The 27,545-nt window shown below is 39.1% G+C and overlaps 1 protein-coding gene across 1 annotated transcript in view; it reads left to right on the top strand.

Annotated features, from left to right (window-relative positions):
- KNTC1 (kinetochore associated 1) overlaps window positions 1-24,374 on the top strand; it is a 77,691-nt gene extending 53,317 nt beyond the window's left edge. Inside the window, exons 44-64 of the mRNA XM_026018897.2 lie at window positions 1,668-1,875; window positions 4,801-4,890; window positions 5,765-5,936; window positions 6,026-6,084; window positions 6,209-6,425; window positions 7,563-7,636; window positions 7,898-8,108; window positions 8,225-8,334; window positions 10,253-10,299; window positions 12,324-12,402; window positions 13,598-13,716; window positions 14,441-14,576; window positions 15,218-15,313; window positions 15,679-15,735; window positions 17,985-18,039; window positions 18,128-18,191; window positions 18,941-19,070; window positions 20,166-20,255; window positions 20,721-20,866; window positions 21,665-21,755; window positions 23,181-24,374. Of these exons, the coding sequence (XP_025874682.2) occupies window positions 1,668-1,875; window positions 4,801-4,890; window positions 5,765-5,936; window positions 6,026-6,084; window positions 6,209-6,425; window positions 7,563-7,636; window positions 7,898-8,108; window positions 8,225-8,334; window positions 10,253-10,299; window positions 12,324-12,402; window positions 13,598-13,716; window positions 14,441-14,576; window positions 15,218-15,313; window positions 15,679-15,735; window positions 17,985-18,039; window positions 18,128-18,191; window positions 18,941-19,070; window positions 20,166-20,255; window positions 20,721-20,866; window positions 21,665-21,755; window positions 23,181-23,201 (2,272 nt within the window). The 3' untranslated portion in view covers window positions 23,202-24,374. The remainder of the gene's footprint in view (window positions 1-1,667; window positions 1,876-4,800; window positions 4,891-5,764; window positions 5,937-6,025; window positions 6,085-6,208; window positions 6,426-7,562; window positions 7,637-7,897; window positions 8,109-8,224; window positions 8,335-10,252; window positions 10,300-12,323; window positions 12,403-13,597; window positions 13,717-14,440; window positions 14,577-15,217; window positions 15,314-15,678; window positions 15,736-17,984; window positions 18,040-18,127; window positions 18,192-18,940; window positions 19,071-20,165; window positions 20,256-20,720; window positions 20,867-21,664; window positions 21,756-23,180) is intronic.
- The last annotated feature ends 3,171 nt before the right edge of the window (window positions 24,375-27,545 follow it).

Below are 27,545 nucleotides of genomic sequence, written 5' to 3'. Positions count from 1 at the left end.
TATGATTTAGGGAGATTTTTTAAAAAATAATAAGTGAATAGAAAAAACTTAAGACTGAATGTTTTATTTATAGATAATAGTTCACTGTGATGAGTAGGAATAAATAATATCTCAGGTGTTTATCTAATAAATAGGATGACTAGTTTGGTGTCACATTGTCAGTTTCAAAGTGCTTTCTCATACACCATCATTTAATTTTTACAATTTTTATTGCATATTATCACCAGTTTATATACGAGGAAACAAACCCATGTTAGGCAACCTGCTCAAGGTCAAATAATAAGTGACTGCTTTAAAAATATTAAAGGTGCTATATGACCCTTATCCAGTTTGTGACAGAAGTTTGTGAAGTCAGAGTTAGTGTTATGAGGCTGACTAGCATAGAGGCACACAGGCCACATAGCTTTCAAACCAGGTAGGTACCCAGCTCTTCCTGTAGACAGAGAACAGGTTAGTGAGGACCCTGGCCATCACCATCCTGAACCTGTAAAGGCAACGGCTCTTGGCTGTTCATAGCTCTAAGTAGCTCTAACTATACTTTGAAATAACAAAACTATGACATTCTTCAGTTTGAACTGCTACACATCCAGACTGGGATGCCCACACTTTCTTATTTATTAATTTGAACTCCTGGTAGATTTTTGCATATTGTTTTAAGGGACTGACCCCATTTCTGAAATGTAAATAGTTAGAATAATGTCAAATTTATTTTACAATCTTACTGCTTGTGTGGCATTGATGATTTGTATTTGTGTGATAGTGACACTTTTACCTCAAGGAGTCCAGCTGAATAAATTTAGCTGGCCTTTGGAATTTCAAATAATGAAATTTTAAAATGGTCCTACTTAAAGCTTTTCTTGGTATTTCAGTTATTCTGTATAGCAAATTAAACTATCATCTGATTAATAGGACTTCAGGCATTGGAATTGTCTTTTTGTCTATATTAGCCTTATTCTTAATTTTTAAGTCTTTATTATTTTTCTAATTCAAATGGAACATTCTAGAATCAAAGTTCCACATAATCTCACCCTTCAGGAATAATCACTGTTAAGAGTTTGGCCTATATTGTTTTTTTTATTTCCCCTATGCACATACTAACACACATTCTTTAAATTTCTCAAAAACAGAACCATACTTTACAAACCACTTCGTAGCATACGTCATTCACTTAACAGGATGTCTTATAAGACTGGTACATATAGCCCTTCTTCATAGCTCTTGAACTCTGGTATTCCTTTGTGTGAATAAGTTATTTAACTAACTCCTTATTGATAGATGATTGAGTTCTTAATTTTTAAATATTACAAACATTTGGTGCAGTGGACATCCTTATTTGTGTATCTTGGCTACATCTGTGAAATGTATGAAAGTGGAATTGCAAAAATAAAATAAATAAATAAAAAGAAAGTGAATTGCCCTATTAAAGGAATTAAATATTTTCAATGTTATTACAAATTTCTCCCCAGTATTGTGTCAACACGGCCACCAAGAATAAGATCTGATTTTTAAAAGGCAGTTATTAACTCTGATGGCAGCTATACAATCTGATAATGAGGCTGGGCAATGAGAAAGTTATTGGAGTCCAGTGATGGGAATGTGTTAGGGAGAAATTGTACAGAAACACATGCACATGGGAAGTTAGTAATGTAATGGAATACTTCTTTTAGCACATTTCAGTTGAACTGCGATGCAGCTCTTCAGCTATTCATCGAAACACTGCTACACAACACCAGTGCCAACCAGAGCCAGGGAGACGCGAACACACAGTCTGCAAAGAAGCAGCACCCTGAGATCCTGGCTAAAGCTCTGGAAATGGTTCCTCTGCTGACAAGCACAAAAGATTTGGTCATCAGTCTTAGCGGAATACTGTATAAGGTAGATGAATGGGGAAGTGAATGTATTGGGTCACTTCAAACATCTCTCCTACCCTTAGTTCATTTAGATATGTAGAGTAACAAGCTGGAAATGTAAGTCCTATATTTTTAATAAATTTTTAATTTTGATAATTTTAGATTTCTATCTTTTTAATATAGTTTATTTTATAATATTTATTTGAGAGAGAGCAAAAGTGTGCACACACACAAGTTGGGGAGGGGTGGAGAGAGAAGCAGGCTCCTTGCTGAGTAGGGAGCCCAGCATGAGCTCAATCCCAGGACCCTGTGATCACAATTTGAGCAGAAGGCAGATGCTTAATCACTGAGCCACCCAAGCACCCCTCTTTTTTTTTTTTTTTTTATAATTTTTATTTATTTATTTATGATAGTCACACAGAGAGAGAGAGAGAGGCAGAGACACAGGCAGAGGGAGAAGCAGGCTCCATGCACCAGGAGCCCGACGTGGGATTCGATCCCGGGTCTCCAGGATCGCGCCCTGGGTCAAAGGCAGGCGCCAAACCGCTGCGCCACCCAGGGATCCCTACCCCTCTTTTTAATATAATTTAACATAGTAGTTTTCCTGTCTTTTTTTTTTCTAAAAATAGAAATAGCCTTTTCCAGATTTTTGAAGACAGCACATTCTTTGAAAAAGATCAAACTAGAGAGAAATATAAAATCAAAAAGTGAAATTTCTCTATAACCCCATGCCCATATCTATGTTAAAAATGTTAGTAGTTTGGTGACTATCTTAGGTTAAATATCCTATCCTATTACTCTTTTTTTTTCACTTAATATATTATCATTACATGTCAGTACACATATATCTGTCTCATTTTTGACAGATACATATTATTCCACAATATAGATGAAACACACTATATTTATTTTTTTAAAAGATTTTATTTATTTATTCATGAGAGAGAGAGAGAGAGGCAGAGACAGTGGCAGAGGGAGAAGCAGGCTCCATGGAGGGAGCCCAATGTGGGAGTCGATCCCGGGTCTCCAGGATCACGCCCTGAGCTGAAGGCTGAAGGCAGACACTTAACCGTTGAGCCACTCAGGTATCCCAAAACACACTGTATTTAACCAGGCCTTTATAGATGGACATTTAAATTGTTTGTACATTTCACTATTATGTTGTTAAAATGAGTATTTTCATATATGTATATGTACATATTTGCCCTCTTCGTTTGATTATTTTCTTAGATCTTCCTGAGAATTGGAACTTTTAGTATGAGGGATTGTTTCTTGGGGGAGTAAAAGTGGATAGAAGGGCGAGGACAATTATAAGACAACAAGAAATACTAAAGTTTTATATTTTGCGTGAAATTCAGCCAAAAATAATACAGACTTGCTCAAAAGTTCTAGGTAGTACAGAAATCATCTTCCGGGGATCCCTGGGTGGTGCAGCGGTTTGGCGCCTGCCTTTGGCCCGGGGCACGATCCTGGAGACCCGGGATCAAGTCCCACGTCAGGCTCCCGGTGCATGGAGGCTGCTTCTCCCTCTGCCTATGTCTCTGCCTCTCTCTCTCTGTGTGACTATCATAAATAAATAAAAATTAAAAAAAAAAAAAACCAAGAAATCATCTTCCCACTTAGTTCACTGTGGTTATTCTTGTGACTTTATTTGGCATTTAAGAAATGGGAAAAAAAAGTAATGTGTGGGCAGAAACAAAGAACAAAGAGAATACTTCCTTCTTTTTATGAACATATATAGGTGCCACCCAATTAATTTTTGCATTTCAGTATATGATTAGAGCCAGAATGGAATCCTTTGAGAAACTTTTTCTTGGAGGCCTCATTTCCAGTTACATCATTTCCACAAAAAGGTCCATTTCCTCCAATTGTACTTTTCCCATCTTTTTTTTTTTTTTTTTTACTTTTCCCATCTTAAATGGAAGACATAGAATTCTAAGTTAAAAGTCTTACAAGAGATGCCTGGGTGGCTCAGTGGTTGAGTGTCTGCCTTTGGCTCAGGGCCTGATCCTGGAGTCATGGGATCGAGTCCCACATCAGGCTCCCTACATGGAGCCTGCTTCTCCTTCTGCCTCTGCCTCTGCCTCTCTCTCTCTGTGTCTCTCATGAATAAATAAATAAAATCTTGTAATAAAATAAAAGTCTTACAAAATTTTGAAATTTTGATATATTTATTCTTTCTAGATTTTTAGTACCCTAGGAACAGCTTTCTTTTTATTTTATTTTATTTATTTATTTATTTATTTATTTATTTATTTATTTATTTATAGCTTTCTTTTTAAAGTTACTTTGGAAACATTTTAAAGAATGTTTATCTTCATAAAGAGCTAGTTTTAGAGATAAAAACATTTCAGATAAAAACATTTCAGTTTGACTTTTTTGTTTGTTTTTTGAGAGAGTACTCATGAGGGCATGGGTGGGGGGAAGGGCAGAGGGTGAAGGAGAGAGAGAATCTTAAGCAGTTTCCACACCCAGCATAGAGCCAAACAAGGGGCTTGAGGCTTAATTTCATGACCCTGAGATCATGACTTGAGCTGAAATCAACAGCCAGACACTTAACTGACTGAGCCACTCCGACTTCCCCATTTCAGTTCATTTTTATTTTTTTTTTTATAATTTTTTTTTAAATTTTTTTTTTATTTATTTATGATAGTCACAGAGAGATAGAGAGAGAAGCAGAGACACAGGCAGAGGGAGAAGCAGGCTCCATGCACTGGGAGCCCGACGTGGGATTCGATCCCGGGTCTCCAGGATCGCGCCCTGGGCCAAAGGCAGGCGCCAAACCGCTGCGCCAACCAGGGATCCCTCAGTTCATTTTTAAAACAATAATCTAACACCATAGTCCACTAAGATTTTATATTTATGATCTGTACTGATGACCATTATTGAATAAAACCATCTTTTGGCCTGGCATGATCTTAAGTTTTGATATTTTTAAATTTTTATATAGTTGGATCCCTATGACTATGAAATGATTGAAGTCATCCTAAAAGTTATAGAAAGAGCTGATGATGAGATAACCAACATCAATATTAATCAGGTATAACTAATATATTATACATTTAAAAATTACCTTTATGCTGCTTTTTGGATCATTTACAGAATTGCAGTCATGTATTATCTTTCTGGACTATCCTTTCTGCTCTGTATTTTACTCCTGTCTTCTTCTTTGAAAGGCATACAGAAGTAAAAAGACTTTTCATGCTTTCTATATTTTATCATTTACCTTAATCCTATTTTTGCTTTACTAAAGCAATTTAAACTTGTCCAAGGGCATGAAGTCACTGAAATACTAATTTGGAAGAATTAAAGCAAAATTTTTGTGATTCAGAAGAAGGGGAAAAGATGTATTGTGTGGGACCCAGAGTTCGATTCCACTTACTATATTAGTAGGTAGGACTGACTCAATTCTAGTGCTTTCAGTAGTTTCTTAGTCTTTTCTGAATTTTGGTCATAGTAGCTTTTATCTCTTTTTAAATTGGATTTTAAAAATTAAGAGACAATGTGTTGATTCAAAAGGTTTTGCAGGCCCCCAAAATATCAGATTTAAGCTAACAAAAAGTAAAGGATGTAAAGGGTTAATTTTAGATCTACTGCTTATGTATTTAAAATGAAACCAAGTATTTTTTAGATCTCTCATACTGTTGGGAGAAGGCATGGGAAACTGTCAAATTCACAAAGACCCCACCAACCACAGGATTCCATTAGTTTCTCCACACATAATTTCTTTAATCATTGTATAAATTATGGTTTTGGTTTAGAAGGATAACCTTAGAGGTGAAACTACAGAAGTTTTGTTTATCTTTTTGAAAACAAGACCACAGAAATGGAAATCCATGATGCTATCAAGCTAGACATTTCAGAAACAGGATTGGTTTAATCTCACAGGAAATTACATTTATATTTTAATATAGGCATTGAGTCTTCTGAAACATTTGAAATCATACAGAAGAATATCTCCTCCAGTGGACCTAGAATATCAGTATATGTTGGAGCATGTGATAAGTTTGCCATCAGCTGCCCAAACTAGACTGCCTTTTCACCTAATATTCTTTGGCACAGCACAGAACTTCTGGAAAATTTTATGTATGTTCCTTAATTTCTTATGACTGTTATTGAATAGCCAAAAAAAAAATTTCTTAACCAAATCGTATTTTTTCTCATTTCCTTTTTAGCTACAGAACTCAGTGAAGAATCTTTCCCAACACTGCTCTTGATTTCTAAGTTAATGAAGGTAAGACGTATCTTTATACCCTCTAGTTAACTTAGACCCCGTATAGAAGGATTTTGTGTGGCTTTCGGGTAAAACCCTTGAAGGTGCTCATATAAAACAGACTTTTCTTTTCCTCTCTTTGAAGTTCTCTTTGGACACTCTGTATGTGTCTACTGCCAAGCATGTTTTTGAAAAAAAACTGAAGCCCAAGCTCCTGAAGTTAACAGAAGCTAAATCCTCAACACTGATTAACAAGGAAATAACTAAGATCACTCAAACCATTGAATCCTACTTACTGTCTATAGTTAACCCAGAGTGGGCTGTGGCTATTGGCATAAGTCTTGCCCAGGATATCCCAGAAGGTATGGATTCTTCCTCTAAATAGGCTCAAAATGTTTGGCTTCTTGTTTTGAACTTGCAGTAAAAAAGAAAATGGACTTCTCTGTCTTTAAGGAGAGGCATTTAAAGCTATTGATGTTAGTTTAAAATGTTGTGTGTCCTGTTTTCACTTCACTGCACTTGGTGCATTGCTGACATTGTTAAAATTTGCTGAATATTGAAAAGGCTCCAGTCAATTCAGCAAGGGTCCCTGAAGCTTATCAGGCTGCAGAGATGTGGGCGCTCCTCCATCTTGTTGGTAGGGATAGAAATTGATGTTTCCTAATATCCACTCACATTTCTGGTGATGAATCTTTACATGTTCTTGCATAACCAAAGAACACACAAGCACAGGCACTTATTGCCATGTTTTTATTTATAACAAGTTGAAAATAACTTAAAAATTTTTTTTTAAGATTTTATTTATTTATGTGAGAGAGAAAGAGAGAACAAGTAGGGAGGAGGGGCAGAGGAAGAGAGAGAGAAGCAGACTTCCTGCTGAGCAGGGAGCCTGACTTGGGCTCGATCCCAGGACCCCCGGATCATGACCTGAGCCAAAGGCAGATGCTTAATAGACTAAGCCACCCAGGCACCTCATAACTATTTTTTTTTAAAAGATTTTATTTATTTATTCATGAGACACACACACACAGAGAGAGAGAGTCAGAGACACAGGCAGAGGGAGAAGCAGGCTCCATGCAGGGAGCCCGATGTGGGACTCGATGCCGGGTCTCCAGGATAAAGCCCTGGGCTGAAGGCGGCGCTAAACCACAGAGCCACCTGGGCTGCCCAACTAATTTTTTTTTTTAATGCTTATTTGTCAGGAACTTGTTTTAAAAAGAGAGCGTATTCATATAATGAAATACTGTGTAGTTGATTTGGAAAGATACCCAAGATATATATATATATTAAGTATATTAAGTGAGAACAGTGAACTCTACTACCTCTATGATCTTACCTCGTTTTGGTTAAAATGTGTGTATCCTTCTGTCCTATTTAAATTGTATTTTTACTCTGAGAATGCATTCTCGTTTTTAAAAAATAGTCTTTTTAATTTGACTCAAATACATTTGTCTTGAAAGGATTAACATTTGCTTAATTAAGGATCTTCGTCTTCTCAGGTTCCTTCAAGATGTCTAGCTTGAAATTCTGCCTGTATCTGGCTGAGAGGTGGCTACAGAATATTCCATCTCAGGTGTGTCTGAATTGCACAGTGGATGGTTCCTGTCTCTTTTCACTTAAATTGTGCTCCTCTGGTATACCTTCTCATCTTGTCCTCATATCGGGCATCTTTAAGGGTTGTATGCCTAAAATGAAGAAAGATTAGGGTTTATGTAGCTACGTAAGAATGTAACTTAAGGCAGGGAGGGACCTCAATTGACAAAGATAGATTCTTCATTTCACCTGAGGTTTAGAGCATGAGATTCTCTTTTTACCTGTGTGGGTTTTTTTAAAGGATGAAACACGTGAAAAAGCAGAGGCTTTGTTGAAGAAGCTTCATATTCAGTACCGACGATCAGGCACTGAAGCTGTGCTCATAGCCCACAAGCTAAACTCCACGGAATATCTAAGAGTGATAGGAAAACCAGCACATCTCATTGTCAGTCTGTATGAACACCCTAGCATAAGTCAAAGAATTCAGAACTCGTCCGGCAAAGATTATCCAGGTGAGGACAAAATGCCGCTTATCTTTCTGCTCAAGAACTATCATTTTGATTCTCAGTTATCTTTCATTGAAAACTTGGGTTTTTCTTTTTAAAATCCTTTATCTTGAATATCTCAGATATTCACACAGCCGCCAAAGAAATTGCCGAAGTTAATGAAATTAATTTGGAGAAGATCTGGGACATGTTGTTGGAGAAGTGGCTGTGCCTGTCCACAAAACCTAGTGAGGTAAGTCCATTCTCCAAGAGGATCTATTGTTACATCTGTTATCCCACACTGACAGAAGCTTCTAATTAAGAGCTCACACTCTTAGAACAAGGAACATTTGCTGCTTTTAATACCTTCTGTTATCTGATGAGTTATAATGAAGTTTCCTTTTTCTTTTCATTTAAATATTGTTTTGCAACCATTTTACTTTTTTAATTGGTCATTCCAGATGAACTCTTATATAAAAGAAGTGGCCTGTTCTTAGATTAATGTGACTAACTTTTTATTTGAAATAATTTTAAATATACTGAAAAGTTGCAATAGTTTTAAAGAATTCCTATACACCCAGCTCCTTCAGTGTTTAACATTTTGCCATATTTTCTTTGCCCTATAATATATTTACTTGTAATATCTTTCTGGACTGAGAATGAATTGCATATGGCATGCCTCTTTACACCTTAACAAGTTGATATTTCCTAAGAACAAGGCTTTTCTCTTACTTAACCACATTATAATGATCAAAATTAAATAATTTAAAATTGATAACACTATTGATACAACACAGAGCTCAAATCTGGGCAGGCCGGGTGGCTCAGCGGTTTAGTGCCTGCCTTTGGCCCAGGGTGTGATCCTGGAGACCCGGGATCGAGTCCCACATTGGGCTCCCTGCATGGAGCCTGCTTCTCCCTCTGCCTGTGTCTTCTGCCTTTCTCTCTCTCTCTCTCTCTCTCTCTCTCTCTCTCTGTGTGTGTGTGTCTCTTGTGAATAAATAAATAAAATCTTAAAAAAAAAAAGAGAGAGAGAGACAATCCTGCCTAAGTGGTATCATGTCCTTCTCAAGGACTAACATGGTTGTCCTATGCCTTTGGCTTAGGTCATGATCTCATGGTCCTGGATCGAGTCCCACATCGAGCTCCCTGCTCAGCAGGGAGCCTGCTTCTCTCTCTGCCTCTACCTCTGGTTCATGCCCCCTCTCTCAAATAAAATATATATTTTTTTAAAGTGTCTACGAAGAGAAGGACTGAGCTTTATTGTACCCAGAAGCATAGCTAGGCCACATAGAATCTATGGTTGACTCAGAAACCAGCATGTTTTAACCTCTATGTAAATTTGGAGAATTAAACTCAAGCACCTTGAGGCCAGGACCTGTGTCTGTATCTAGCATCTTGCACATGGCTTTGTAAGTCCCTGTAGCTCAATACTGAATTACTGACCAACTCATTTCTAATCCATGAAGTCTTTTCCTTTTAAAAGTTACCCAGTGACTGTAAGCACTGGGAGATAGGAGCATTTATTTTGTTCACTCGGGCAACCCTTGTTCTTGGAATTGTGCCTGGCACATGGTAAGTGCTCAGCAAATATTTCCTGACTGAATAAATGTGAGGAAACTCTTTTTAACTTTTTTTTTATTTTATTTTAATTTTTTTAAAATATGTGTAAGTTCCTTTTTTTTTTTTTTTAAAGATTTTATTTATTTATTCATAGAGAGAGAGGCAGAGACACAGGCAGAGGGAGAAGCAGGCTCCATGCAGGGAGCCCGATGTGGGACTCGATTCCAGGCCTCCAGGATCACACCCCAGGCTGTAGGCGGCGCCAAACCACTGCGCCACCAGGGCTGCCCAATTTATTTTTTATTTTTTATTCTTTAAAGATTTTATTAATTCATGAGAGACAGAGAGATTGGGAGAAGCAGACTCTGGGAGCCTGCTGCAGGACTCAATCCCAGAACTCTGGAATCACTATTTGAGCCAAAGGCAGTTGCTCAACCATTGAGCCATCCAGGTACCCCGAGGAAACCCCCTTTTAAAAGGAAAAATCTAATTTCTTCTCTGTAAACATAATTCTGTATATTGGGTTTTTCATCTAGTTGTGTTAGATAGTCAACAAACTTTTCTGTAGTTTTTTTTTTACCTTTTTTTTTTTTTTCACTTTTTCAAAGAAACCATCAGAATTATTTGAACTTCAAGAAGATGAAGCACTACGAAGGTACTTTTTATTTACTTACATGTGTCTGTATCTTATTGCCGAGTTGGAATCTTACAATAAATCTGTCAGAGGTTGGTTTTGAAAAGATTTTCTTCATGTAACTTGGGTCAGAGTCTCTGAGAAGAATCACTTCATTGATATATGGCCATGAGTATATACAACTGTCTCCAGTGGAATAAATAAACAACCAAGACCCAGAATTTCTGAAACCTCAGTGAGTCCCTACTAATGTAGAGGGTTCCTAGAATACCTTTAGCAGAGGATGCACCTCAAGCCAAGGAGAACTCTTTTATTTTCTGCAACTCTGGCTCCAGACCCCTATGTATTCTCTTACCCTGGAGAGCTAGGCTGGTTCTGATATGGGTCACCAGGATTCCTTTTACCTTCTAACCGAAGACTTGAGACCAAGGTTTCATCTAATGGGCTAAATCTGATTGGTCACGGCTTACCTACTATATCTGGACCTAAATCAGAAAGGATGTGGTAATCCATTAATGATGCTTGGCATAGGCATGGGGGAGGGATTGGTGACATGCATGCCAGCTTTTTGCCATTCCTGCTCTAGACCAAAAGTAGGTCAAGTCACCTGTGAAGCTCTGCATCAGCCTTGGAGATCTGATAGTGAGAAAGGATGTAGAACGACAAACCCAAGAGAAGAATTTCTCCTGGTTTGGGCAGAGCTGGCTTACCACCCCCTCCATTCCTTCCTTTCCTGTGGATTCTACCTTGTCCTTGCTTAGTCTTTTAAACACAGGGGCACCTTTGTCTAAGAAGCAAGAGGTAGATTCATCCTGCAATGTGTAACTGAATCAGTCACAATGGAAAGTCTTAGAGGGAAACCATTCAAAGAGAGAGAAGAAAAGAAAATCCTAGGGAGCTCCCAAAGGGATATTTCCTACCAATTTTGTAGCTTCTTGCCTTTTCCCACTGACAGTTCTACCCTCTCCCTCCCTCGTACCACACACACCCACCCTATCCATCTTACTCTCCTCTGGAGGGGGGCCAGTCAGGTCTGAGTCTAGAGGTTAAACATTTAACAGGTCCTATGAATTAAAACAGAATTCTCCATTATATTGTCCAATGTACTTTGTAGCTATAGTCTGTATTAATTTCTTTTTTTAAAAAATATTTTATTTTTTATTCATGAGAGACACAGAGAGAGAAAGGCAGAGATACAGGCAGAGGAAGAAGCAGACTCCATGTAAGAGCCCGACGTGGGACTCGATCCTGGGTCTCCAGGATCATGCCCTGGGCCGAAGGCAAGCGCTAAACTGCTGAGCCACCCAGGCTGCCCTATAGTCTGTATTAATTTCTTTTTTTTTTTTAAGATTTTATTCATTCATTCACGATAGACATAGAGAGAGAGAGGCAGAGACACAGGCAGAGGGAGAAGCAGGCTCCATGCAGGGAGCCTGATGTGGAACTCCATCCCAGGACTCCAGGATTGCACCCTGGGCCAAAGGCAGGCGCCAAACCGCTGAGCCACCCAAGGATCCCTATAGTCTGTATTAATTTCTTAAGTAGAATTTAGACTGTCAGAGATTGGGCAGCCCCGGTGGCCCAGCAGTTTGGCGCTGCCTTCAGCCCGGGGTGTGATCCTGGAGACCTGGGATCGAGTCCCTCATCGGACTCCCCACATGGAGCCTGCTTCTCTCCCTCTCCCTCTGCCTGTGTCTCTGCCTGCCTCTCTCTCTCTCGGTCATGAATAAATAAATAAAAATCTTTTTTAAAAAATTTAAAAATTAAAAAATAAACTGTCAGAGATTGATGAGCTGTTTTATAGATGAGAAGACTGAGGCCTAACATTTATTGTTTTTATCATCTTTAGCTATTATTGGAACTCACTCAAGAAAAGATTAAGCATCCATTAAGGGGAAAGGCAAAAATGTCTTTAACCCCAAACACTTCAGGCCCATGTTTGGGATGCCTTGTGACTTTTTCTAAGGACTGTAAAACAGGTCTGTTGTTTGGGTACTATATCACTAAATTAAAATCTAAATGTAATTTAAAATATTTTTCCCCAGAGTCTTGTATCTTCTTCTGTCTCGTCCGATTGATTACAGTTCAAGAATGCTGTTCGTGTTTGCAACATCAGCTACAACTGTAAGCCCTAGACATGGAGTCAAAACTCATCTTTGCATGAGAGCTCAACATTTTTTCCTGCATATTTACCATGCTTGGTATCATTAACAGATGTTTAAGATAATGCTCACTTACACACTTATTCAGAGTACTGCATATCTTACATTGTAATCAGGATTATAGTGTCAGCAAGCCCCATTTAGTGCTGGCTTCCATAACGTCCTGTTTGGCAAACTGAACCTATTGACAATTCCCATGGTTATCTACATTCAAAGTTATTAACTCCTTGGTTAGGCAACAATCCTACTACCAGGGGCCCTGCAGGACGGGCTGCACCCTCCAGCCATTCCTCCTTCTCTCTCCACTAGACTTTAGCTGGCTAAACTTTCCCTTTTATCTAAAGGCAACACCATCTCTTTAGCCTTCAGGCTTTTGTCTCTAGGAATGTTCTGAGGTAGTTGGAACTGAGGGAGAGAAAGAGTGTAGAGCTAGGAGGCAAATGGGTCTTGGATAGAAGGAAGGAAAGAGGGGAAATCAGAGGTTGCTGGTTGTATGTCCTCGACAGCAACTGAGGAGAAAATCCATTTTTCCCCCTTGCATATTAGTTTATCTGATAGTCATAGTTTCAAATAAAAATAGTGGTCTGTGAAAAGTGCCTAGTTCAGCTCACAGTTCATTCATACATGTGCTTTTCCCTGAGAAACCGTCAGTCCTGTAGTATGCTTTACATATGCTTCCCATTTGGTCACACAGAACATTGATGAATACATCTTAATTAATTAATATGTATTCAAGCATGAACTCAATATATTTAAGAGTTGAAGTTTCTTAAAATTAATTTTTACTGCTCCATCAAGAACCTTGTTAAGTGGAAGTCACTTTTGTTTGGCTGTAAAGAATACCATGGCTGCCCCAGCAAATGGGTGTTCCTACCCTGACTAGCACTGGTTGTTTTACCCATCAGCGCAAATATCACGCAGTCTAAAGGCAAATAACATCTTAGTATTATTGTGAAAGTAGTTTTGACCTTTTCCCACTTGAAAGAGTCTGAGGAAGGCCTACCAGGGGTTCATGGACCACGCTTTGAGAATCACTGGCTCCCTAAGGGAAGAGATTGACTGATTTTTTTTTTTAATGACATTTATGTTACCTAAGTTGAAACTCATGTACTCAACTACAGCATGCATGTCTCTGCAAACCTACTTTGGTTTTACAGACATTGGGTGTGCGCCGGTTAACTTTTGCCCACAGAGCACGAGCTCTTCAGTGTCTCCTGTATTTGGCTGACAAGGAAACTATAGAATCTCTCTTCAAAAAACCCATGGAAGAAGTGAAGTAAGTAGAATTTTTAAAATTGTGTTAATAAATAGGAAACACGGGTGCCTGGCTGGCTCAGTTGGTAGAACATGCGACTCTTGATCTTAAGGTCATGAGTTCAAGCTCCAAGTTGGGTGTAGAGCTTACTTTAAAAAAAAAGAAAAAGAAAGAAAGAAAAAAAAGAAACAGGAAATAGATCTGTTCTTTGGGAGCGTACACTTAAGCCCCTTACTTTGTAAGAGTGCATTAGAGTAGCTGTGTATATACCTAGTTCTGCTGTGTTGAATGTCCTTGCCATTTTAGCAAAGGGGACATAGGCCTCTGAAAACATTTTGTTCCCCTCGTTTTTTGAGGCACTTAGGAACTGAATGTTTTCTTGATCTTGCTCATATTGATTTCTTTCTAATATTCAGTGAATATATTTAGAAGCCTAAAAAATAGACATTTGAAAACAAGCAGGCCTAACATTGCCCTATGGTGGCGCTTTTTTTTTTTTTTTTTTTTTAGATTTTTTTTATTTATTCATGAGAGACACAGAGAGAGAGGCAGAGACATAGGTTGAGGGAGAGGCAGGCTGCCCATGGGGAGCCCAATACGGGACTCAATCCCAGGACCCTGGGCTCACGACCTGAGCCAAAGGCAGATGCTCAACTACAGAGCCACCCAGCTGCCCTATGGTGGCTTTTATCTTAAATGTAAATGTGGCTTGTAAGAATGATTCCCATAAATACCTGTTTTCCAGATCTTACTTGAAATGTATAACTTTTCTGGCATCATTTGAGACTTTGAATATCCCCATCACATACGAATTATTTTGCAACAGTCCTAAAGAAGGAATGATTAAGGGTCTATGGAAAAACCACAGCCATGAATCCTTGGTATGTACATGGAGTTGTCTGGGGTGGGGCCCCCATCTTCTCAGATGCTCTTGTATTCACTCAAATGCCTGAAACTGGAGAAACTCTTTATTCCTGAACAAGTCTACTGCTCTGAGACCATTTCTACTTTCCTAGCTTGACAGCTAACAAGCAACTTGGAGGCTCCCCTTACCTCTGTCCCTTAATGCTTAGGTCCTGATCCCCACCAGCAAGAGGACACTTCTGTAATCCCTTCCTAGAGCCTGTGTGTCCTCATCCGGGTGAGGAGAAGAGGCTGTCCCTATGCCAGGAGGGGTGTTGGTTCTCTTCCTCCTCACTGACTGTGGGAATTCAGTCTCTGAGGCAGTTGAAACCTAGGGCATAAAGATTATGGGGCCAACAGGCAAACCATTCTTGGGTAGAAAGAAGACAGCGGGGAAAGTCCAAAATGCTGTTTAAATTCATTTCAGCAAGAAGAATTTTTTTCCTTGATTTATTAGAGAGATAGGGGGCTTTACTGAAATCAGGCAATAGACACACCTAGATTATGAGTGTATTTTGTGTGTTAGCTGCCTACCTTTTCTATGGGTGGTTTCATTTCCTGGTATTTTGAAGCAGTATGATTTTGTTTTGTTTTGTTTTGTTTTTTTGTTTCTCTTCAGGCAGTCAGATTGGTGACTGAGCTTTGCTTAGAATACAAAATCTATGACCTGCAGCTTTGGAATGGACTCTTGCAAAAGCTCCTTGGCTTCAATATGGTAAGACTCCATGCCCTGGGCTGAGGGCTCTGTAAAAGCTCTTGCAGAGCAACTCTTCAGCATTCTGCACATACTTGTGATTGAACAGCTGTATGCTGCAAACATTCACTCTCCTTGGGTTTGTGCCAAACTTGGTGTTGGACCAGAGAAAGTGCTAACTCAAAAATGACATAAATTTCGCTGGAAAGAAATGGAAGCTTCCCTGATCCTTTTTGATATTTGTGATTTAGTAAGTGAGCTTCCCTGGTTGTTCTCATTGCAAATACATTTTACTGATACTTCTTTTGAAAATTGAAGAATCTGCTATTTCATGTTTAAGTTTTCCATTTTGGTAATTTCCAAACTGTATTTTTTTTTTTTCACAGATTCCTTATCTAAGGAAAGTTTTAACCTCCATCTCTAGTATCCATTCTTTATGGCAGGTATGTAGTTTCCCAAAGTAAATTTTGTAGAATTTAATCTTTAGGATCGCCTGGGTGGCTCGGTAGGTTAAGTATGGACTCTTGATTTTGGCTCAGATCTTGATCTCAGGGTGGTGGGTTGGAGCCTCTTATCAGGCTCTGTGCTCAGCAGGGAGTCTGCTTGAGTGCGATTCTCTCTCTTTCCCTCTGCCCCTCCCCCTGCTCAGACACACTCATGCTCTTGCTCTCTCACTCTCTCGCTCTTCCCGCTCTCTCTTTCTCTCTCTCAAATAAATAAATAAATCTTTAACAACAACAAAAATAATTTAATATTAATACTCAATGGACTTGTGGCACCCGGGTGCATTAGGTAAAGTAACTGGTTCCTTGGTAAAGAACGGAATCGATTTCCCATTAAGGTGGCGTCGGGACCAGGAGTACTTCGCTCAGAGGTCACCTCTCAGAGGACCTCACCAGCCCCAGCCCTCCAGGCCTCTGGAGCCACACCCTCATGCCCGCTCTCCAGACCCTGGTTCTACAGTAACACCTGTCTCAGTGTGATTTGTTTTGTTACACATTTGGCTGCCCCTCCTGGACTTGGAAGATATTTAAATCAGACACCATGTCATACTAATCTTTTCTAAATTTCACAAGTTGTGTACCACATAATCATTACTATGTATAATGATGTATAATGTGGAAATAAGTAATCTATTCTTAGCTTAACACATTAGAACAGTATAGAAATATATTGAGTAAAACATGAAAATTCTCCTTTACTATTTCCCATCAAAATTATCTCCCCAGGGGGGAAAAAAATTATCTCCCCAGAAATAGCTATTTACACGATCTTATGTTTTCTTCTAGAACTCTTCTATTATATAGGTATGTGTCTGTGGGTGTATATACATTTTTGTACATATAAATGCAGTGACATTCTAGATAAAGTTTTTTTTCCCATATAACATTGGTGCCTCGGAGACTGTTCCACAGAACACATAGAGACCTATTTTCTTTTTTTAATTGAGATACAATTCCCATGTAAAATGTACACTTCTAAAGCATAAAGTTAAGGGGCGCCTGGTTGGATCAATCCATGGAGCATGTGACTCTTGATCTTGGGGTCGTGAGTTCAAGCCCAACATTGAGGGTAGAGATTACTAAAAAAATAAATAAACTCTCAAAAATAAAGAAATAAAAATTGTACAATTAAGTGGCTTTTAGTATATTCATAATGTTGCTCAACCATCACCGCTCTCTAATTCTAGAACATTTTTTTCACCCTGAAAGTATACCCCAGATCCATTAGCAGTCACTCCCTATTCCTTCCTCTTCCAGCCCCTGGAAGTGTCTATGCTGGATATGTTGTATCAGTGGAATCATGCAGTATGTGGCCTTTTGTGCTCCCTTCACTCAGCATCATGTTTTCAAGGTTTATCTGTGTGGTCGCACGTTTCATGGCTTCATCCCTTTTTTCTAAACTAATGTTCACGGTATGGACAGACTCACATTTTATTTATCCGTTCATCAGTTGATGGGTTTTTGGGTTATTATGAATAATGCTGTTCCACGAACATTTGTGTACAAGTTTTTATGTGGATGTATGTTTTTGTTTCTCTTCAGCATATCCTTACGAGTGGGATTGTTGGATCTTAAGAGACCTGTATATTTAATGCTTTTAGCATCTCATTAGTTTTAACTCTTAATTTTTCTCTATAATAAGGAGTAAAATGTATTGTAAGTCACTTTACCCCTCCCCTATGAGTGGAAATTGATGTTGTTGCCTTATTCATTTTTTGAAATCCTTTCTCTTACATGCTTGTGCCTTTCCTATGGCTCTTACACAATGTTTGGCACACAGCAGTGTAAGTTTTGTTTTCTGGGTTGGTTCTGACACTTCTTTTCCTCAAATGAAACAATAACGAATCAGCCAAGATTGTATAATAAGATCTTGAACCATACGCTTATGAAGAAAATCATCCAAGGGCGCCTGGCTGCCTCAGTCAGTAGAACATTCGACTCTTGATCTCGGGATCATGAATTTGAGCCTCACACTGGGTGTACAGTTTACTTTGAAAAAAAAAAAAAAAAGAAAGAAAGAAAGAATACTATCCTAAAATCTAACCATTTCGAACAGAGAGATACCAATGTATGATTTTGGTCTTAGCATCCAGAACACAAGCTCTCAGTATAGTTAGTTCCGCGACTGCAGAACCTAGAGAGTTAGTGATACCCCAGGCTTGAATCCCATTGTGTTTTTGTTTCCCCAGGTTCCCTACTTCAGCAAAGCTTGGCAGCGTGTGGTTCAGATACCCCTACTTTCAGGTATTTTTCTCTCCCCTGAAACATCGACAGTAGCATTTTATAACTCTATACGTGGGAGTATGTGCACATTACTGTTGTTTATTTTCAGCATCTTGTCCTCTGAGTCCCAGTCAGTTATCAGATTGCTGTGAGAGTCTCGTCACTGTTCTAGAGTAAGTAAGATACTTGTTTTCCTACCCCCAAAAGTCCTGTGTGTTGCTTATAAAATTCATTTCTAATTAACCTCTCTTTCCAATAATTCATTCTGGGAAAGTTAAGCACACCGCTTGCTTTTTTTTTTTTTTTTTTTAGATTTTATTTATTCATCAGAGAGAGAGAGAGAGAGAGAGAGAGACGTAGAGACACAGTCAGAGAGAGAAGCAGGCTCCATGCAGGGAGCCTAATGTGGGACTCAATCCCAGGTCACTAGGATCACACCCTGGGCCAAAGGCGGCGCTAAACCACTGAGCCACCTGGGCTGCCCAATCACTTGCTTTTAAGATAGACGATCTTATATTTTTACCATGTCTGCTTTCCATATGCAGTGCAGCTAATAAACTCATGGTCAGTGAGCATTCTCTAAAATTAGTTTTAATGTATGTACACAGTACTTTTACAACTACCCTAAATTATGCAGTGTTACCTCATAAGTTTTGAGTCTTCTGAGAACACTCAGAAGACATGTATCTTTAGGCATGTGTAGGCTTTCAGACATAATCACAGCAGCAACCAGTACTCTGTGTTCCAGTAGGCAGGTTATTTTATTCCACGAAGAGTACAGTGAAAGACTCAAGTTACTCATTACTAAGCATATGTTATGCCCCAGCATAAATGTTTAAAATCTTTGAAAGCAGAGTCAGGTAGCAAATTAATTCATAAATTAATTTGATTGGTATTAACAAATTCATGTGCTCTCTTGAAGATGTCCAGTTTCAGATGATCTCGACATGATTGGAGTAGCAAGGCAGTATGTCCAGTTAGAGCTTCCAGCTTTTGCACTAGCCTGTCTAATGCTCATGCCCCACTCGGAAAAAAGACACCAGCAAATTAAGGTATCTCGCAAATTATTCCTCTGGGGCTGCCAAAGAAACAGAAAGTTTCATGCTGTATGTCCCCTGCAAAAGCATTGCATTTTCTTTTTACCAGACCTGTGAAGCATGAGTGCATCAGTGTGATTGGGGTGGGAGGTTTGTATGCAGGTTTAGCAGGCGATAAGCCTGAAAGATAGATCAAGAGCCATCTGAGGGATGCCTTCAGAGGGATTTGGACCTTTATCGGGTACAGGTGGGGAGGGCAATCACTTTTCCTGGAAGAGTAAAGTGAATTAATTGCTCAGGAACTGTTTTATAAGGAACAATCCATGGGCTTGATCAGAGGAGAGAGGAGGCAAGAAGAGATGAGTGAGAAGTTGTTGCACTTGACTGGAGGTGAATCTCACTTGATCCACACACAACAGCAGGGATGTGGATGGGCAGGGAAGGCTTGAGGGGATATGTCCCCAGAGTAGGGTGGTGGCAGTGAGAATGAACTGGATGGAGCAGCTTGACTTAGTGATTGGATGTGAGAGATAAGAGAGAAGGTTTTGTATGTGGGTGTCTGACAAAAGGAGCCATGAGCAGTTTGAGGACAGAACTTTAAAAAATAACTCATTCCCTTTACAACACAGACAAATAGAACAAAGCACTTGGGAATGTTTTGCAGTATTTCCCCAAAGGTAGATAAGCCAGTAGATAGAGAACTATATAAATAAACACACTTTTTTTTTTAATCTGTCGTTTTGTCTGTTCATTGCATTTTTTCACAGCCATCTGTGCTTGTCTTTGACTTGGGGTTTGTTCGTTTGTTTGTTTTTACTATTCATAAACTCATCCGTTGATGCTTTTCAAAATTTCAGTATTTAAATAGATTCCTTTTGGCACCTAGGATGACAAAATGCTTGTCAAACAGCTCTTACTATTACAATAGGTATTTGTAAAATGTCTTCTTCCTTATTTCCAAAATTTTTTGTTATATGATACAGGTGGGCTTTTTTTCCTATAATAGAAATTCCTAAAGATATTCCAAATTTAAAAATGAAAACCTTTCAGATTTGACAGAATAGTAATAATACTTTTCCATTAACTGTGTTTTGATTTTTTTTCCTCTAGAATTTTCTGGGGTCATGTAATCCTCAGATCATTTTACAGCAATTAGAAGAGCATATGAATACTGGCCAGTTGGCAGGATTTTCACATCAAGTAAGAGGCATTTTCTTCTTCTTTTCACTATGAAAAATTTGATATTAGAAGGTAATAATTTTTCCGAAATCAAAATTAAGCTGAAAACTACTATCTCTGTTTGGTAATATATAAAATCATTTTGCTTTTATTAAACCTTAATAAATCTTTTAAAAGACAGAGACATCATCTCTCTTATTTGCCGCCATGCTCAGTGGAAAATCTATAGCCTTAAATGCTTGTTGTAAGTAGATCTTCCTCATAAAAAGTCCCAGAGTGCTTAACAGTAATTACTTATTGATTTAATCTGTTACTAAAATGGGCCAAAACATCTCCCCTTCCCCAATCCCTGAAAAAAGAGGCTTAGTCACAATACAATGGTAATTTAACTTGTGATTATAAGAAATTTTGGGGTATTGAATAAGGCCTTGGAATTTTTTCCATTTTCCACACATTTTTTATATAAAAATACCTGTTATTCTATAGATCAGAAATCTGATTCTGAATAATATCATAAGTAAGAAAGACTTTGGGATTTTGGCAAAGACAAAATACTTTCAAGTGTTGAAACTGCACGCGATGAATACCAACAACATCACAGACCTGGTAAACTATTTGGCAAGCGAGATAAGGTAAGTTAATTAACAAGCTATGAAACAAAAATGCCTTACCATAGAATTTCCTTAAAATTTACCTTTATTTTGGAGGAAAAGATCAAACAGTTGCACAACTATTTGGTTGTAATGAAGGGCTCTGTGTATTAAGTTGTAGCATTACTACACATACCCAGAGGCTAGTTGTTGTATAATTCAATCCCTTCAAACATGAACTTGGAATCAGACAATCAAGTAAGCTTTCTGAACCCCCAAAATAGGTGATTCACAATCCTACTTTAAAACCTGAATTACAGCTTTATTCCTTAGACACTTGCTCAAAATTGGGGGCTTTTATGTAATATAATTTTTGCTAAGCTTGATTGTCTAATTTTCCCACATCTACAAGTTTGGAAGTCAGCTTCTTGGGATAGGGTTGGGATGGATTTAGAAAGTGAAAAGGAGAAGGGAGGAATGGCTAGTACTAAGGAAAGAAAACCTGGTCAGAACAGAAGTCTTTCCTGGGCCCTCACCACATTTAGTCTAACTGTGCTAGCCACTTGGGATGTGTCCCTATCTCATTACCATGACATGCATTTCCTTCTGTTTGTTTACCACTTGTGATCTAACCATAGATCATGAGTTGTTTATAAACATTATTTTTTGAGACATGGTATACACACATATATATGTAGGCTACACATATTTCAAATATGCCGTTTGATAAATTTTGACATATATATCCCCCCCGTGAAGCCATCACCACAATCAAGATAGCAGACATATTTATCACCTCCAAGAATGTCCTCATGATGCTTTTTCTTTCTGATTCCATAGTTTAGATGAAGCTTCAGTCTTTATAACTGAATATTCAAAGCATTGTGGGAAACCTGTACCACCAGATACCACTCCCTCTGAAATCCTGAAGGTAAAGCTGGCCCACCATTACTTGGGTTCTAACCTGGCACCATTTATATTTTTAGGGTCTTGATATTGAACCAACTTATTCTGGTGTTGTGGAGATAAATGTATTTTTATGTATAAAAATTTATAAATGTATTTTGAAATTTTGGTTTTTGTATAAGGGGGTCCTAGACCAGAAATCAAGAGGCCATGGTTCTGCTCTCTGAACAGTGTGGTCTCAGGCCAGTCACTCACTGAGCCTGCATGGAGTTTAATTTTGTAATTTGGACCACATGGTCTCTTGGGTGCTTTACAGCATTATGATTCCTCATAAAATCCTATTTTTCATATTGAAGCAAGTGAGAGACTCCTGGATGGCTCATGGTTAAGCTCTGCTTTCGGCTCAGGGTATGATCCTGGAGTTCATGGATCGAGTCCCACATCAGGCTCCCTGAGGGGAACCTGCTTCTCCCTCTGCCTATGTCTCTGACTCTCTCTCTCTCTGTGACCTCTCATGAATAAATAAATAAAGTCCTTAAAAAAAAGAAGTAGAAAAACTAAATTTCAAAAAGCATTAATTAATGTTGTACTTGGGCATTAATTGATTTTAATTCTTCTCCTTTTTAATTACCAAAAACATATGTTCACTATAGAAAAAATTTTTACAAGAGCCAAAAAAGCAACAACCCACAAAACCCTAAACTCTTGAAATCTCACTATCCAGAAATAAGATCACTGTTAACATTTTAGTATACATCCTTCCAAATGTTTTCATGTGTAAAATACACATGTAAACTATTCTTACTTTTATTCTTTTTTTTTTTTTTTTTTAAGATTTTATTAATTTATTAGAGACACAGAAAGAGAGAGATAGAGGGAGCTGAGCCATCCGGGCTGCCCTCTTACTTTTATTCTTAACTAAAATATGAGGTAAAAGTCTGCTTCTTTTTTTTTTTTTTTAATAATTTCTATACTCAACGTGGAGCTCAAACTCACAACCCTGAGGCCCAAGAGTCATCTGCTCCCCTGAATGAGCCAGCCAGGCACCCCTAATATTTTTTACTTTGATCACGTCTTGGTAGTTTTAGTAAACTTAATAAAGTTTCTGTGGAGGCTTTTCCTTCCCTTTGTCCAGATCAGGCATGTTAAAATAAGCCTACATTTCGTTAGCTTTCATTAATAACTTCTCTTGTTCACTTCCAGTTTGTTGTGTTCAATGGCATAGGATTACTTTTTTTTTTAAGTAGAGATTATTGATTCAGGATACAAATTTGTGGCCCCTAAAATATATCAGTTTTTCTCTAGTCCTATCTTATCTAAATGCCAAATAATTATATATGTAGCAGTTTAGCAATAGTTAAGTCTTAAATTTTATGGTTTATCAGACCATTTTCTATTGAAAAAACTAAGTGACACTAATGAAAATGCTTCTGTGTTTCTTCCCATTTAGATGTTTCTTAGTGGATCATAGTAGATCATCCAACCTTTTTTGAGAAGAACAGATGGAAGTCTGGAGTCTACTATTAACTAATCATATTTATTACAGATTCAAAATTGTGCAATTGATGTATTCTAACTTGTCAAATGTTAACCAACAAGTAACAGCTAAGGCATTTAATAGCAGTATGATTATCCCTTAAAGAACTCATGTCTTAAATTAATAAGTCTTTTCTTCACCAGTTACTTGCATGACTTACAGAGACTATCTTTTGCACCCCATATAAAGGAAACTATGCAAAAATATTTTGCTCCCCTCATAAGAAAAGCTACTGCTTATATCCTGTATCTTCATTTACAAATAAGAATAGTGTCAATATTTTTATTTATTTTTTTTAATTTTTTTTTTATTTTATGATAGTCACAGAGAGAGAGAGAGAGAGGCAGAGACACAGGCAGAGGGAGAAGCAGGCTCCATGCACTGGGAGCCTGACGTGGGATTCGATCCTGGGTCTCCAGGATCGCGCCCTGGGCCAAAGGCAGGCGCCAAACCGCTGCGCCACCCAGGGATCCCTAGTGTCAATATTTTTAATGTAAGTCTAGCAAATATGTATCTTAAGAAAAAAAAATATGTATCTTATGTTTTGCTGCAGAACGTATTAATAGCCAGCCAGAAAAATAGAAACCACTCTAGGTATTTCAGACAGAGAAGGATTGGATGCCAGGAATTGGTTACAAGGGTGTTGAAAGGACTGAAAGGCAAAGGATGGATAGGGGGTTTTGGCTAGAGAGGCAGCAGTGGGAGGGCCTGAGAGCTGGAGGCTGGGGGTGGTGGGGGAGCTTTGCAACCCTGAGCCTGGGGGAGCCGCTGCCCACAGCAACCCTCAGTCACCCCCAGCGATGGCTGCTGCTACCAGGCTACCCCCAAGAGAGAAAAGAAGCAAGTCTTTGCCTTTTTCAACCTTCTAATTTTCCTGCCAAGGCCAAGACCCCTGTGGCAGGGGGTCTGGGAGAGGCAGCCTCCTGGCTGTCATCCGCTGCAGTACGGAGGCTGGCCTGGGGGGGGGGAGGGGCAGTGTGGAGCTGAAACGCCCCGCCCCGCTGCCCCCCCAGCGTGCAGAGACCTCCTCGCACCTTTCTCCCCCTTGGCAATCTTTTTCTAGGTGTGTGTGTGTAACTTGAATAAATTGAATTTTATAAAACAGAATGAGTTTCCCTTTGCTTTTCCAGTTGGGAAAAACATTATTTCTATACAGAAAACTCCATGTAGCATTGTAATTAAAAACGTGGGTTTTGGGGGTAAAGCTAGTCTGGATTTGAATCTTGGCTCTGTCCCATACTAGCTGTGTGATCCTGGACGAGTTATATAACTTCTCAAAGCCTTAGTTCCCTCATTTGTAAAACCTCCTAAGGAGGTTTAAATGTTCCTCCCCTTGCTCTGTTCTGATTATTTAGACTACAACATTTTTCAAAAAGCTTTTTCTATATTTGGGATTATTTCCTTGAGATGCATTCCTTGGAACAGGTTGACCAGATCAAAGGGAATGAAGAACAGCTTAAAAGCTCTAGATACGGGTTGCCTGACTATGTGTTTCAAAAGATCTTTTTCACAAATGCCCCTTCCTACCAGCAAGAAGCATGTCTGCTTTACCTCTTCTCCCTAACATGGACCAATCTGACTTTTAAAAACCTTTTGCTAACATGATAGGTGAAAATGGTATCTCACTATTTACATCTGTATTTCTTTGATACTTCTTTAATTGATCCTTAAGAAAACTATCTGTATTTGAAAGCAGAACCTGGAATTGTCTTCCTGGGCATAACAAGTGAAAGGAAGGGAAGGGGTCAAGTGGTGGCACCAGAAGGTAACAAATATGAAATGACTGCATGCCTGATGGGCTCAAGGTAAACTGAATGATCCTTTTCCCAATCTTAACACTGGTTTCATTGTTTCAAATAAAGTTCTGATAGGCAGGGATACTTGGGTGGCTCAGTGGTTGAATGTCTGCCTTTGGCTCAGATCATGATCCCGGGGTCCTAGGATCAAGTCTCTGCCTGCTTCTCCCTCTGCCTATGTCTCTGTCTCTCTCTCTCATGAATAAATAAATAAAATCTTTTTTTTTTTTTTTAAGATTTTATTTATTTGTGAGAGACACAGAGAGAGAGAGGGGCAGAGACACAGGCAGAGGGAGAAGCAGGCCCCATGCAGGGAGCCCGATGTGGGACTCGATTCCAGGTCTCCAGGATCAGGCCCTGGGCTAAAGGCGGCACTAAACTGCTGAGCCACCTGGGCTGCCCCAAAATCTTTTTTTTTTTTTTTAAGAGATTTTATTTATTTATTCATGAGACACTCAGAGAGAGACAGAGACATAGGCAGAGTGAGAAGCAGGCTCCCCACAAGGAGCCCAGTGCGGGACTTGATCCCCGGACCCCTGGATCATGCCCTGAACCGAAGGCAGACGCTCAACCACTGAGCAGCCAGGCATCCCAAATAAATAAAATCTTAAAAAAAAAAAAAAAAAAAAGTTCTGATAGCCAGAGGGTTAGCTTTAGGTCTGCCAAGAAGTATTTTTTGAAACACATATATTTAAATTTATTTTCAGTTCATTTGAAGTTCAAATATACAATTAGCTGGGATCCTTGTTCTATTTATTATATTTTTATTAGCCTTGATTATTTTCCACTCTTGTCTCCATACAGCCATTATCCATACTGTTTCTCCTTAAAACAAGCCAGATCTTGTCTATGCCCGCCACACCCTTTTCACTGGCTTCCCCATTTCACTTAGCACAAGACCTAAGTTGCCAACTGAGGCACACAGGCACCTTTGTTCAAAATAGAAACAAACCCCTTGAGGAAGATGAGATGAATTATAAAAGCTCTCCAGGGGTGTCTGAGTGGCTCAGTCAGTTAAGCATCTTGATATCAGCTCTGGTCTTGATCTCAAGGTAATGAGTTCAAGCCCCGAGTTGGGCTCCCTACTGGGAGTGGAGCCACTTTTTTAAAAAAGGGGCTCTCCTAGTGCAGAAAGGCACTCCCTGGGAACAGTTACATTTGTAAAAAGCACTGGACTTAAAAGCTGGATTTCAGGGGCGCTGAGTGGTTCAGTTGGTTAAACATCTGACTTCAGCTCAGGTCAAGATCTCAGAGTTCTGGAATCAAGCCCCGCCTCAGGCTCCCTGCCCAGTGGCAGTGTACTTGTCCCTCACCCTCAGCCACTCCCCCACTGGTATGCCTACTCGCTCATGCTCTCTCTCTCTCTTTTTTAAAAAAAAGCTGGATTTCAGGGGATCCCTGGGTGGCTCAGTTAGGTTTAGCGCCTACCTTCAGTCCAGGGCATGATCCTGGAGTCCCAGAATCTAGTCCCACATCAGGTTCCCTGCATGGAGCCTGCTTCTCCCTCTGCCTGTATCTCTGTCTCTCTCTCTCTCTCTCTGTGTCTGTCTCTCTCTGTCTCTCATGAATACATAATAAAGTCTTTAATTAATAAATAAACAAATAAAAATAAAAAGCTGGATTTCAGTGCTTGTTGTTACCTGCCCATCCATACAGTGGCTTAGAAGGTCCCACCTACCTTTCTAGCCTGTATATCTACCACTTTCTCCTCTCACCAGCCTTCCCGACCAGCCAAACTAAAGTTGCCTCCCCTCCACCCCAGTCACTGGCTATGGCATTAACGTATTTACTTCCTTCTCTTTGTGTGTGTGTGTGTGTGTGTGTGTGTGTGTGTGTGTGTGTGTTTTGTATTTACTTCCTTCTCAATGCAATCCAGTTATCATGGTTGATGTGTTTTTTTTTTCTTGGTTGATCTGTTTTTTGATGGTCTCACTACTCATTATGTTGACCCCAAACCCTAGAACAGAGTCTCATATAGAAGATGTAATAAGGGATCCCTGGGTGGCGCAGCGGTTTAGCGCCTGCCTTTGGCCCAGGGCGCGATCCTGGAGACCTGGGATTGAATCCCACGTCAGGCTCCCGGTGCATGGGGCCTGCTTCTCCCTCTGCCTATGTCTCTGCCTCTCTCTCTCTCTCTCTCTCTCTGTGTGACTATCATAAATAAATAAAAAAATTTTTAAAAAGATGTAATAAATATGTTATGAAATAAATTAGCTATCCATTTTCAGGGTAAAATTCCTTCCATGAATGTGTCATGATCATGTGAACACATGACAGCACCTCATTACATAGAAAGGGGGAAGTCAACAACTTCTAAATAAGTAAAGGCACTACTATATTTAATTCTCATGACTCATGCCCATTCTTTCATCATCTCTTGCTGTGAATGAGATGGCTAAATTTTCATTGATTGACTACTTGGAATAGATAATTTTATTAGTGAAGTGTCCTCCATTCTCTTCTGGATAGAAATCCTGGCCTG

The sequence above is a fragment of the Vulpes vulpes genome, chromosome 10 (genome assembly GCF_048418805.1).
Source record: "Vulpes vulpes isolate BD-2025 chromosome 10, VulVul3, whole genome shotgun sequence".
NCBI classification, from domain to species: Eukaryota; Metazoa; Chordata; class Mammalia; order Carnivora; family Canidae; genus Vulpes; species Vulpes vulpes.
The sequence above is the reverse complement of the archived record's forward strand: the minus strand, read 5'-3'. Positions and strand labels throughout refer to the sequence as shown.